The following is a 13,855-nucleotide window of genomic DNA, read 5'->3' as shown; positions in this document are numbered from 1 at the left end:
GCCCTGCATAAAGCAGCTGCAAGGCCAGGAAAATAATACGGGCTTTGCAGCCCCCAAATAGTTGGTTCATTGTATTTTTCTTACAATGGCAATGCGCTTCCAAGCACGAGCCTTTCTTCTAGGCTCCTTGAATCTCAACACCACTGACCTGTTAATCTAACAGTATGATAGTGGTTGTGTTTTCTGGAATGGAGTTGTGTAAGTAATGGGCATCTACTGACTCAGGCCCATAGCATTACTGACGAAGACTGACATCGTCTGTTCAGCCGCATCTGAAAACTGACCAATGTGGAAAAGCCACTTGTCGGATTCGTACGTCCCAGTCACTGGCACAGAAGATCCCGCCATGCACATTTGCCTAGAAGTAGGAAATGCTATGTTCAATTAGGTTTAGGTAAATGTGCATAGGATTTCCACCTTTATATACAGAATAAGGAAGGGAGACCACTGATTGGGATGAAATCATTCAGTGATGCTGAAGCAGCAGGAACTGAGAACATGTCTGTGCTATTTTTCTGTGATTTTTATATGAATTACTTTCCCACTGCAAGCCCCAACAGTTCTGTCCAAAACAACACTTAAACTTGACTTTGGTGTAGTGGTTAAGAGCAACAGGACTCTAATCTGAAGAGCCAGGTTTGATCCTCCACTCCTCCGCTTGTAGCCAGCTGGGTGACCTTGGGCTAGTCACAGCTTCTCTGAGCTCTCTCAGTCCCAGCCACCTCACAGGGTGATTGTCATGAGGATAATAACATACTTTGTGAACAGCTCTGAGCGGGCATTAAGTTGTCCTGAAGGGCGGTATATAAATCAAATGTTGTTGTTGTTGTTAAAGCTTATAGGCTCCTGGTGCCTACACTTTAATTAACCTATAAAGTGTGTTATAATGGACTGGATCTAGACTAAATGTTTCACTAACAGAAGACAAGGGGCCAATTCTCTTTTCCTGAGGCAGACCTCTGATTTGCCCCTCAGGGTGTTCCTGAGAGTCTTTCCCCTGGGAGCAGCGTTTCTGGGAGATCAGTGGGCTGCAGCAGGTGGGGGAGATAGGAAAGTTCTGTTCCACTAACAAAAGCACCTTCCATGAGTGGAACATTTAGCCTGGATCTAACTCAACATGAGGGACTGAGAGATGCTGGTCTTAGACTACTAGGTTCTGGTATCATTCACTCACAGCATGAGATCACTTACCCGGTAATCACTGGAGGTGACATAGAAGATAGGCAGGAATGCTAGCCAGATGATGCATGTGGTATACATGGTGAACCCAATGAACTTAGCCTCATTGAAGTTTTCAGGACATTTCCTGGTCTTGAAGGCATAGACTGTACACAGGACGATCAAGAGGACATTGTAGGTGAGCGAAATTAGCATACTTGAGTCTCGGTTGTTGCACTTGAGGGTGACAATATACCTTTTGTCAGACTCTGTCTCCTTCCGTGTTCCCGGAGTCTCCACCATGAGCCAAATGACAACAATAATTAGTTGGCAGGAAATAAGAGCCAGACAGATGACCACTTGTGATGTGGGGCTTATAAACCGTGGCCGCTGCACACCCTCTTTCACCCCACTGAAGATCCGAGCAATTCGATTTGTCTTGGTCAAGAGAGCGGAGTAGCAGACAGCAAAGGAGGTACCTAGCCCCAGTCGCCGCAAGGTGCAGACCACAGTGGAGGGCTTGGTTATGAAGATGAATGTCATGCTGTAGCACATCAACACTCCAGTAAGAAGGATGTAACAGAGTTCACGACCAGAGGCTTTCACAATTGGAGTGTCATTATTTTTAACAAAGACTCCAAAAACAAACAGAGTTGAGATGAAGCCTAGACAAGAAATGGTGACAGGTCCAATAGCCCAGACGTCCTTCCAGCGGATGTACTCTTGGGGTAGCTCATAGCATCCATTTAATGTCTCATTAGGCCAGTACCCGAGACCACAGTCCCTGCAAGAGAATTCATCCAGAAGATATTCATAAGGCTGACATGGAATGCATATCCAGCAGCACATGTCTCCTGGCTGCATGCTCTTCATTTCATTCTTCTTGCAAGGGTCACTGCACTGGGAAACAGGAATGGAGGTCTTCACCCATGGGATGAGGGAGGTGTTTAGGATGAGCCCTTCTGCCCAGTAACCTACTTTCTGATAGCGATACCTCCCATTAGCTTTGTGGAAGTTGAAGATGTTGTACCGGCCAATCCCGTCCCCACAACGGTCAAATCGAACAGTGCTTTTGGTGTCTAATGGCGGTCGAAAGGGAGCTGTGGAATAGGAAAATCTAATGCAAATTACAGAAAAAACTAAATTGTCATGAAACCAGATTTTCACATTTTATTGAATCCAGCTTTGCACCCACCTGCAACTCTCCTTCTTTAGGGCATGTCTGCAAATAAGGAACTACAAAGAGATTTTGAAATGTATCATTTTTTGTCCCTTGGTATTGACAAAAACTTCCCACCAACACAAATACTTCAGCAGAAAATGTGGTCTCGTAGAATGAATTTTTTTTACAAATACTTGATTTTTTAAAAAATTAATAATGAATTCAAAATGACTGTTTAGGTCAACATTTTCAAAAGCAAATGAAAGGCAAATATCATTCATTGCTTGTTTTGACTATATAATTTCAGTTCCAAATGCCACCATCTTTTTAATTCATTTTCTGTTCTGGGTACTTGTTTTGATAACACAGAATAAATTCTCACAGATAACTGTACATGGGTGCTTAAAAATGCATGCCTGTTGCCTATACCATATGTGTTTTTACTGGCATATTTTCAGCAAGCATGTAGAGGCTCTTAGAAGAAGTGCAGTGGGATGAGTACTTTTACCCAAGCTTCTCATAGCAGCAGTTGATCTAAGAGAGGGTTAGACTGAGCCTGTGCATCCTTGTAATAGCAGATAAATGTTTGTATAGAAGGCCATTCTGAATATTCTCAAAGGCATATATCCTACAGTCCACTTCCACTAATTCAAAGGCCATTACGATGGCAGATTTTTTTAAAGTTGTGAAAAACTGTTTAGCAACAAAAACTTCATTGTATCAAATGGCCTATTTTCACTTGCATGAGGCATGATATGCATGCAGACTGTTAGTCTAAACATATGATTCTGAAATAATTTTAATTTTATAATTTAGCATTGCTGTCAAATAATGCATTTTCGATTTGGAATATGGTAAGAGTTCATTTGCGCAAGAATTTGCCAAATCTAGTGCTACCACTTGCACAATGACTTTTGCATTAACAGAATACTGTTTACTTGGAGATGAACTCCCCTGATCTTTTGTTGGATATACACCATAGCATCTATTTGCTGTTGGCAAGGGAGGGGACACATTCTGCAGCCTTGGATACTTGCGCCTGGTATGTACTAACAACCACTAGTGAGGCTGATCTCATACTGAAAACCCTTTTGATATGCAGGATACATTCCAGAGTTGTACTACTTATTAAATGCTGGTCACTTCCAGCATTTATCACATTTTATAAGCTATCGTATACATGTGATATACCTTCTGATTTCAGCTGTCAGAATCATAACCGTTCAAAGATGTATTTTTCTGAGAGTGGATCACAGAATCATAAATTATAATTCAAATATTTATCAATCAGATTTTACATTTTTTCAACATGTTTCACATAGTATATTTCAGTATCCATTAACCAACGACAAGAAAGTGTAAAATGCAGATAGTATTTTCAGGCATCACTCAGTTTTTTCACTCCAAGCCTTCAAATTCTGTGCTCAGAATAAACTGAGATTTTTTTTTAAAAAAAGCTTACTTCTTATTGTCATCCCCCACCCCATTACTTTTTCTTAAAAAGAGAGGGGGGGCATTGGGAATGAGTTACACATGCTTGCACATAAGATTCAGTTCAGTCCTCACAGAACCCCACTTTTGAGTATCATAGACTAATGAGAGAGATTTTAGCATGTAGGTCTGCTATTGAAAGCAATGGAATTTGAAAGGGCCTAATTCTATCTGTACTTTTAGAAATTAGCTACTGGAAAGATGGAAAGATTGCAACATCACATTTCATGCCTGGTACAACTACATGGGAAGGGAAATCAATTGCTGTAGGCCAGCCATGGAAAGGCATGACAGTACTGGAGGTAGCACCAGAATCCAGCCTCTTTCCTACACAGGCACAGATTCAGGGCTGGGTTAGCCAGAGGACAGTTTAACCTTTCCAGTGACAAGCTAGAAAGCTTTTTCAGTGCAATCCTAAACAGAGTTTACTAAGCCCATTTAATGGACTTAAAATCTTGTAACTGGGCTCCGGACTGCACTTTTAGTTACTTAGATAGCGTCAGAATGAGCTCACAAATAAGATGTTGGAGGCAGAAAGATATGAAATCACCCTGTCTTCTGTAACACCCCTGAAACTGGGGACCTGAATATGATTGAGTCTGAGAAAATGTGCCTGAGAATCCTCCTCTGTAAGGTACAGCTGGGGTGTGAATTAGATGTGTTCAGGTTAGGAGCCCTGTAGCCTCCCCACAATAAAACTTGTGCCCTGTTTCACAGAACCATAGAATCATAGAGTTGGATGTTTAATGGGATGGAAGACAAATAATGGTCAAGCAGATCTTCAGTCATGCCTGGCCCTGCAGAACTATAGTTCACTCTAATTGCACAGGTGCTCTAAAAACAGGTGGAGAGGGAAAACTGAGACTAGCTATTGAATAGAAGGAAATTCAACAGATGAAGCTGCGTGCTGGAAAAGCTTCCCCATCAGAAACTCTCAGCAGATCACAGTTTTATGTTGCATGTACCCATCGAGGTAAATACACAGCCTCACAATGTAAAAGAGAAGTGATCCTGAAACCTCATTAACTATTTTAGAATTAGGTTCAAATCTTGCTTATTGTTTCTTCTCTACTATATACCAAGTCCTTGTTTTCCACATCATAAATTGGCTTACCATCAAATGTTACATTGAGCATGAATTCCTTGTAGAACTTCTTGCCATTCACCGGCTTCATGGAATCACAGAGCTTGGTGGCATTAGGACATAGTGCTTGGTACATGTTATGAAGAGCATGGGCCATAGCATAGACTGCATTGACTACAAACATGATCTTCGATTCCTGCTCAAACTTGCCTGTCTTCATTGTATGGTGACTGCAGTTCTGGTTGTGGAAGCTGCACTGGAACTTATGCTCCCAGAACTCCCGGAACCAAGGATTTCTGCTATTGTTGTAGGGGTCAAGGTTCCGAAAGTACACAGCAAATTCCTGTATCGGATAGGATGCTAATTCAATAGTGATTGCTCCCTCAGCTATGGACTCACTGCCAGCCACCACACTCTCAAGGGCACCCCAGCCATCACTGGCCACCCATGTGAAGGACACATTGATCCTCTGGGCAGCTGCCAACAGCTCCCGAGCATCTTCACTCCGGGTGAATAGTACCACCACCTTAGCACTGGGCTTCTGTAGCAGTGCCTTGATCACCCCATCAAAAGTATTCTTGTTCATAGAGCGCCCCACTTTCTCTGAGGTGGCGATGCAAATGTTGCGGGCTCGAGCTTGCTGCTCAAAAGCTTCAATGCCCGTTTCACCATAGTCACCTTCTGAGGCCACTGTGGAAACATAGGTCCAGTTGAAGAAGCGCAGGATCTCAGACATAGCCTTGGCCTGGTAGAAGTCTGGGGGGACTGTGCGGGCAAAGTAATCATAGCGAGACTTGTCACTGAGTTTGGCACTGGTGGAGGCATAGCTGATCTGGGGGATCTGGAACAGTCGCAGGAGGTTAGCCACCTGAGGAGGGAAAACAAACTTAATCAGCAACAGAGTAGTGGTAATATGGTGCAGAGGTGAAGAGGTAAAGGAGACTGTTCTCTCTAGGTATTACATTTTTCTCCCACCCTTCCTCTAAGCACCTCAGGGCAGCACCATGGTTCTCGCTGCCTCCATTTTATCCTCACAACAAATCTATGATGTAGATTAGGCTGGGAGTAAGTAACAGGCCCAAAGTCACCCAGTGAGTTTCATGACTGGGTATTTTAAGTCATATCTCCCTAGTTCTAATCTAACATTCCACGAGCTATGTAACGAAATGGTTTCCAGGGGTGAAATGAGTGCCAGTTGCTGTTATTCTGTCTTTAAAGAAAGGGGAGGAAATGTTCCGTATGAGGTCTGATGGGCTGTGGGGCCGGGGGGGGGGGCTGCAGGAGTCTTGGTGTGGGACGCCCTTCCTGGACTACAACTCCCAGCTACCCCGGGCCAAGAAAGTGCGGCAAAAAGAAGGGGTGGAGCCGGAATTGAGAGACTCAGCTGATCCTGAGGGGAAAAAGTCAGTCTCCTTCTTGGTTGAAGAAGGAGAGGCTCCTGCTGCTGGGTGAAACCCGGGTGCCTAGGCTCTAAATGTGGAGGGCCTGGGAGGCAGCACAAAGGAAATAAAAAGTGAACCTTCCGTCAGACCACCACCCCCTTAAGGTAGAGTAGGGAACAGTCTGGTAGGGAAAGCAGACAGCGGTTCTCTTCAGTTTGATTTTCTGCCCTATGAGTTCTGAACAGGGGGGTCTACCCCTATGTGTTGTGCCTTTACCTGCTTTGTATATAGTGCTCTGTATATAGTTAATAAATTATACTTTTTTGAATATAAAGAACCTTGTGGTGCTCTGACTATGTAAACTCCCCCACTTGGCACACTACAGGAAGGGAGGGAGCCCAGGAGAACCTGACCAGGCCAGACCTTGGTGGGTTGCCAATTCTCCAGGGCCCACCCAAAGACTGGGGAATTCACTTCCCAGTAGGGAAATTCAGCCAGAGGGGTCTCACTGCCCCTCAGTCAGGCGGTCTATGAATCAGTGAGTGGTGGCAGCGACGGAGAGTGTGAGCCACGCCCACCAGGGACAGTGGGAGGCGGATAGCGGGGCTAGCAGGCCATTGACGGCGGCTCAGTTGCCCGGACTGAGAGCCACCGCCCGTTCCGCCACAAGCTACACCAGATTGGCTCTTTATTGTGTGAAGAGGAAAATGTTACCATTTTAACGTATTGTCCTAGCAGACCTTCTTGTTGGCCTCTAAAAAAAGAAGAGTCTCATTCACGAATCTACGGTACTCTGACTCAAACAATTCTGCTCTGAACCAAAGTAAACCACGGTTAGGAAGTTTAACTGTAGTTTGCATTGATATCCTTAGTTTGCATTGACTAATCAGAATTAGAAAGCATGATTAAAGTGTTTTTGAAAATCTTGATTCATAATAACTGATTTGGCAAGATATCTGAATGGATATGCCAGTACTATTTATTTATTTATTTATTTATTTATTTATTTATGTTGTTGTTGTTGTTGTTGTTGTTGTTGTTGTTGTTTATAGTTTGCCTTTCTCACGGAAACTCAAGACAGATTACATAGTATGAGATTAGTACAGTGAATATCAAGGACATTTCCATAAAAATGCAATAAGTTATTTTATCAATGTGAATTTGCAAAGACATAACATCAGCAAAAATCTAATGCAGAAAGAGAGCATAAGCAATTCTAAGACTGACATACTAAGCAACATAGAACTACCCAACAGGATCATTTATGGCCATTGCTCTATCTGCAGAAGCAGCTGCGCCATAGAATTGGGAGTGAACATATGAATTTATGAAGCTTGCTCTTACTGCAATGTTTTCTACTTTTGTAACTCTATTTTTAGCACTGTTTATGACATAATGTCTCTTTTACATTGTTTCCAATTTTTGTGATCCCAGTCCTATTGCATTGCTTATTTCTTGTTGAATGTCTCATGTTATTTGATTGCATTGTCTTACACTGTATAATCCACCTTGAGTCTCAGTGAGAAAAGGGGCTTATAAATAAACTCATACTTGCTTGTTGTACATTTGGAAACTCAAACCATGGTTTGAACTCTGACCTATGGTTAGTGTAACCCCTATGAGGTAATTGGTTTAGCCCAGTAGGGCAGAGTCAGTACTAGTAGCTAGAGCCAGGCAGCTGAGGAAGAGGCTGGTTGCTGGGAAGCTTGATGATAATTAATATACTCTTATATCACCTTGACTAAGGTAATCAGAAATGCCGTATGTGAACAATATGACTAAAAGTGGTGTTTGTGTATTGTATTTGGTTGGTGTTACTGGGATTGTATTATTTTTGCAGGGCTGTAAAATTCCCCAAGAAGAGGACAGAAGCTTGGGCTCCAGTTGCTTCGAAGTGGAAGAATTTTGAAAAAGGACTCTATCACTTGGTGGAATCAGACACATTGAACTGTTTACCTTTTCAAAGACATTGTTGGTTTAAAGTTTCTGCATGGTTGCACTTATGAGTTTAGTTAAAGAAAAATATATAGTTGTATTGTTTTAATTGCTAAAAGCTTTTTAAAAATTCTTAACTTAAAATTGTGTGAAAGTTTGCTTCCTATGCCTCATAGAACCCATACAAAGAGAAGTTACATTAGCACAAACTATGGCTTACGATGAGGTCTGAGTTGCATCTACATTCTAAACAAAAGCTCATTGACCCACAGTCTGTAGCGCGTGTCCTGCTTAAGGAGAGACTGCACAAGGGCCGAAAGCAAGGCATAGCTCTGCTTAAGCTAATAGCTGAACCTTCTCCAACAGACCTTACCTTCACACTTTTCAAATGTTTCTTTTGATTATGAGAACTAGAAAATTGATTTTTCTTTAAAGCTGCCAGATTTAGAGGAATGCCAAATGTTCTGTGTTGCAGTTGTGAAGTCTGAAAAGCACACGTTGAGGGACATCTTGGCAATCTAATATTAAAAACATAATGAATGAGGTGCTTTGCTTTTGAAAGTGAATTCTTAATTGGATTTGTAATCCATTTCACTTTCTGATGAAGGGAATTAGGTTAACAAATAGCATTGCTGGCATCAATCGGCCTTGCCTGAGTGAATGGTTTACACAGTGCACTAATGTGACACTGAAGTTTCTGTAACATGCTTTTGAGCTGTATTGTCTTATTGAAAACATCTGGACATTTGGGGAGTCATTGTGTAAAAACACCTTTTGTTTTGAAAAAGGATATGCTTCCCAGTTTCAACTTGCTATGCAATAAAATCAGTGCAGATAGAAATCCATGTTACCGTTCCACTGAGTCAATCATATGTCTTTCTTTACCTGATTCAATTTTTAAAGCTTTTTTTAAATTGGCTTTTGGAGGGGAAGGTTGTTGCAAAGTTGCAGTGCTTGACACACAAGTGAACAGTAGCTCAATGTTTTGCATTAAACATATGAAAGGCCAGTTTAGGAGTGTGAAAGGCAATCAAAGTGTCATCCGAGAATGACAAGACCATCATTTTGCTGCAACATACAACCCACTGGCAGAAAAGAAAATGCCCCTGAGATGCATGAGTCCACAGAGCAGCTGACTTAGGCACATGCTTTGTAGACACCAGAAATCTAAGCAATATATAACAAGACAGCCTGCGGTGTAGGAATGACCTACATTATCTTCACAGGCCATCCAAATTAACCCCACACTGAGATGAACAGGGTATTTAATGGAGGCTATTATTAGAGGCTTCTTGCAGTCTCATTCAAACAGATGTGAACTCAAGCACTTGGATGACATTTTGGAAAATTTTCTCTGCAGCTCTAACAGCTAAAATCCTGGGGTTTAACCCAGACCAAATCAATAGGCACTTTGCCACTGACCTATGTGGGAGGTGGATTGCGCTTTCAAAATGGCAAACTAAAGGTAGCAGCCTCGTAAAAATTTGACATGACGCCATTACGTTTTTTGACCTATATCTGATTCTTTAACTGCAAAGGGTCTTCAAGTAGCCCTTCATTAGTAACAAGACTAAATAACACCAAGCTACTGCAATGGACAAACACACAAAGACATGTTTGTGTTGCACTCTTTGGGCCTCATTGACCTTTCATTTCAAGTTACAGACTCTTCATCACTGGAGGCAATTCTAGTTTTATTATCTATTCTAGATTTCTAAAATACTTTTGCTTGGCAAATGGACGAGGCTCAAGACTGATTGTCATAAACAGTCATGCTTCTAATCTCAACTGCACATGCATAAATGTAAATGTATGCAGAAGGCATTCTGTGGGCTGTCTTCCTGGCTATTTGCACGCATAATTGGCACAAATGTCCATAACATTTACATGAATTGTCCAAAAAAAAAAAAAGCATGTTGTCTATAAAACAAACCAAATATTGAAAGAACTCTAACAATCCCCTTGGAATGCCTGTTAAATAGTTGGTTTGAATTTTGAATTACTACGGCAGAGACACTATTTAGGGAGGGCATCTCCAACCCCCACCATTTGTTTTTCAGTTATTCTACAGCATCTTCTTTCAAATTTACTCATAAATTTAGCTAAGAACAGGCTTTAAAACTTTGTTGTGAATCTTGCTTTTCCATTAAAATCTCTTCTTCTCCTTCATTGATATCTTACTGTCCATTGTCTATGGAACATTATTAAAAGGTTGAGCAAATTCAATCCTTTTCCAATCCAGGCCATATGCAGCATATCATGTATATTGCAGATTTCTAAGTATGTAATTCCCTCTCCATTTTAATGGCACAGATAGGTTGTAAACCTGGGAAAGGGTTATCTACTATTTAGGGGGCTGCAGGCTGGCTAATTGAGATCCATGTTCCTAGCGATGTTGCAGTGGTGAAGAAATAAAGTCTGATAGGCTTGTAATATATATGTGATAAGGCATGGATGGAAGTGATATATGAGCATTTGGGATGGCTACAGTATTTATAAATAATTTTGACTAATAATATATCCTCATCACAATCCAAATTAGGTAAGTGATTCAGAAATTAATTAATGAAAATCTCTTTTCTTTAAGATATTGTGACTCAGCAGATAATCTAAGTGGCAGGAGTGTCATCCAACCAAAATAATTAGCACATGTTGCTGCTGAAAAGGTTCCTCCTGATAGATGTTTACATGCAATTCTCTTCTACTTTCAGAAAAATTGGTGAGGGTACACTCCCTAACAATTTGATCTCAAATAGGGAAAAAGAAAAAGTCACATCTTGAAATGTATTTTCCAATGAAAAATAGAAATGTAAATGAAAATCAAATGAAAATCATATAATATATGAAACAAATATAAAAACTCCAGGTTTTGTTAGAGTCAAGATCTGAACTTTCATTAACTTGGAGAGTCAACCTCCTATCTGTTGTTGCCAACTGGCCAAGAAGTGCTGGTCTTATGGTGGTTTTGTTTTGCTTTGGGGCAAGTTTCCAGAAAAGGGCAAGTTTGTCCCCCCGTCTTTTTTTTTTTAAAGCTGTGGCCCTCAGATGACTAGAGAAGCACACTTCCCTATTCAACTGGGTTACAAGGAATAACTTGATCACAAAGTTTAAAAATTTCACACAGTTGCTATAAAGGAACTGCAGCACGACACAAACTGAGAGAGTTCAGGAAGAAAGAAGTCTAGCATAATGAGGATTGGGGCACCCAAGGGACAGAGACAGGGAAAAGGAAGACTTGCCCTGAAAGATAGAACAATCACAACACCATAAACATGTCAAAGCAAGTTGGAAAGACAGGGATGATTAGAATGGCCAATGATCAGGGGATGCCGTGTGGTCTAATCCTCACAGCTTGATCTGCTGGTGAAGCTTTTCAGTGAGGGGAGGTGCAGCAGATGAAGGCGGGTACAAGAGTCTTGCCAGAAGAAGCTGGGCATGCTTTTACATTCAGGACATTGCTCTTTCATGTTTCTCCTGCAACTTGGAGCCAGTTGGGGATGTTTTCATTGCAACAGTAATGATCTTTAATATGAATCTCCCATAACTGAAGTTTGATGCATCAGTTCAGCCATCTAATATTCAGTCTATTATATAGATGATCTGGTGATTCTCCCATACTATTCCTTTCCTACAAAAATGCTGACCTATACACTTATTGTACTGGAAAAACCAGCACCTATCCAATAAACATTTGAACCGCATCTTAAATTTTTTCTCTCTCCATCTTTAAACTTTTTAGGTTTCTGCAGATTTTCAAGTTCATAGTATTTTAAATATCAATAAAATTACTGGTTAAAAATATCTTCTTGGTGTAAAAAATAAAAATAAAACGGCATTAGCTCCAATGAGGTAAAGATTGCTCAAAACAAGCCATAATAACCAAGGCCTGGGGTTTCTCTCTAGGGCATTAATGACCAATGGTTGAAATAGGTTGATCTTGGTCATAATTTCCCTCTGTCATTATTTCCCTTGTGGTCTGAAGCCATTCTCCTAGTTGTTATGAAGCTATATTTTATAGATTAATGGTGTGCTTTTATTCTTTAGAAACCATCCTGAAATAAACCCTTGCCTCACAAGATTGCAGTGTAACAACACGTGTCCTTCCCCTGCAGTGAACAGTGTGAGAGCGGAATGTTTGGCTGTGCTAAAGAATGGCTGGGATGAAACTTTGCTTCTCAGTCATGGAAGCATTTCGAAGCCAGATCCTGCTGGGCTTCTGGGTGAGGGAGAATATTGAAACCTGCAAACGCTCTTTTGCTAAGTGGATTTGCAGGACTGAGCCTCTGTATACTCTTTGCTCTCTCTCAGATCCTCCCAATAATCCTTATGGAAAGGTGGCCACCACCTCTTGTTTACAGAAGACATTTGTTGAGTAAAAGCACCAGATTAAGCTGTGATTTAGAATCTGGTTTTGTGAGGACTAAACAAACTCCAGTTCACCCAGGTGCAGGCATTTGTACATCATGAGGACCAGAGGTAGTTTCAAACCAGGAATCCTTGACTGAAGGAGGGAGGAGTGTGCACAAGTACAGCAACAAGTTGCGTTTGTTATACAATCTCAACTATATTGGAGCTTTTGGTGATGCCTGAATGCAGCAGGAACGGACCAACATTTCAGTTCACCAGGAAGGTTTTTGGAGGGCCGATGGTGACTGGAGGCAAGGTGAGCCAAACCTAAAGCCCCAGTAGTGGAGACACAGGCATATTCTCCTCCATCATCTCCTTCTGTTATGCCGTTGGCTGGGTCAGAGCCATGCAACTCCCAGGGTGCTCCTACTGCTGTTGGAGCTCAACTTGTTTTGTTTCTGTGTTGTTTTAACTTCCCAATCCACTCCCGGAATGCAGTTTACAGGGTCATAATGCAACCAACCATGGCTTTGTCACTTCAAGGGGTCATGAGTTAGTAGACAAAACTCCTCCAGGGAAAACTGAATTATCTGCATAGAACAGATCCAGCCACAACATAACATATGCCACATACTACCTCAAGCACTTTAGAAAATCCAGATGTTACTTTGACTGACTTTGAACCTCCAGTTTTCTACTCTGTTGTGTCTACATTTAGCTTGTTCTGCAAGCCAGCAATCACTTGCCCAGAGTACTTTCTTTTAATGCCCATAAGATCTCGATAGCCAGCTACCTCTTTGTATCAACAACAGAACAGGAACAAACCACAAATTATTCTGTATAATAACATAAGGCATGAAAGAAATAAGGGGGATTTGGGAATGTTGCCAGAAGGGATTGGTGAAAGCAAACACTCCCCCCGCCCTGCAAAATAACTGTCAGTAGAGGATTTTTTTTTTTAAGATTAGCATATAGTAGTAATATGTAAAATCACAGCATTTACACATATTGGATTGAGGGAAGTTGATTGAGGGTTGTTATTAGAAACAGGGCAGCCATTTAATTACATTTTGAAACAGAACCAAATCAGAACAAGCAGAATAATCACAATTCCTATGGGTGCTACAATATAGTTCATATCATGGGCAGCGTGAGAGGTTCCACCTTCTCTAGATCTTCTGGCCAGCCTTTGGCCAACTTGCTGGTCCCACATTACTCTCCCCAGACCTCAGAATGGGAAGAGGGTTGCATTACCTGGTTCCTTCTCTTCTTGGAACAGCAGCTTCTCCGTCACCA

General features: G+C 41.5%; 1 protein-coding gene across 1 annotated transcript in view; it reads right to left on the bottom strand.

The window, feature by feature from the left end:
• Positions 1–13,855, bottom strand: part of GRM2 (glutamate metabotropic receptor 2) — a 67,532-nt gene that overhangs the window by 19,753 nt on the left and 33,924 nt on the right. The window contains exons 2-3 of the mRNA XM_054976951.1: positions 4,926–5,763; positions 1,192–2,258 (exon numbers count right to left, since the gene is read on the bottom strand). Of these exons, the coding sequence (XP_054832926.1) occupies positions 1,192–2,258; positions 4,926–5,763 (1,905 nt within the window). The remainder of the gene's footprint in view (positions 1–1,191; positions 2,259–4,925; positions 5,764–13,855) is intronic.

This window comes from Eublepharis macularius, chromosome 4 (assembly GCF_028583425.1).
Source record: "Eublepharis macularius isolate TG4126 chromosome 4, MPM_Emac_v1.0, whole genome shotgun sequence".
Lineage (NCBI taxonomy): Eukaryota > Metazoa > Chordata > Lepidosauria > Squamata > Eublepharidae > Eublepharis > Eublepharis macularius.
The sequence above is the reverse complement of the archived record's forward strand: the minus strand, read 5'-3'. Positions and strand labels throughout refer to the sequence as shown.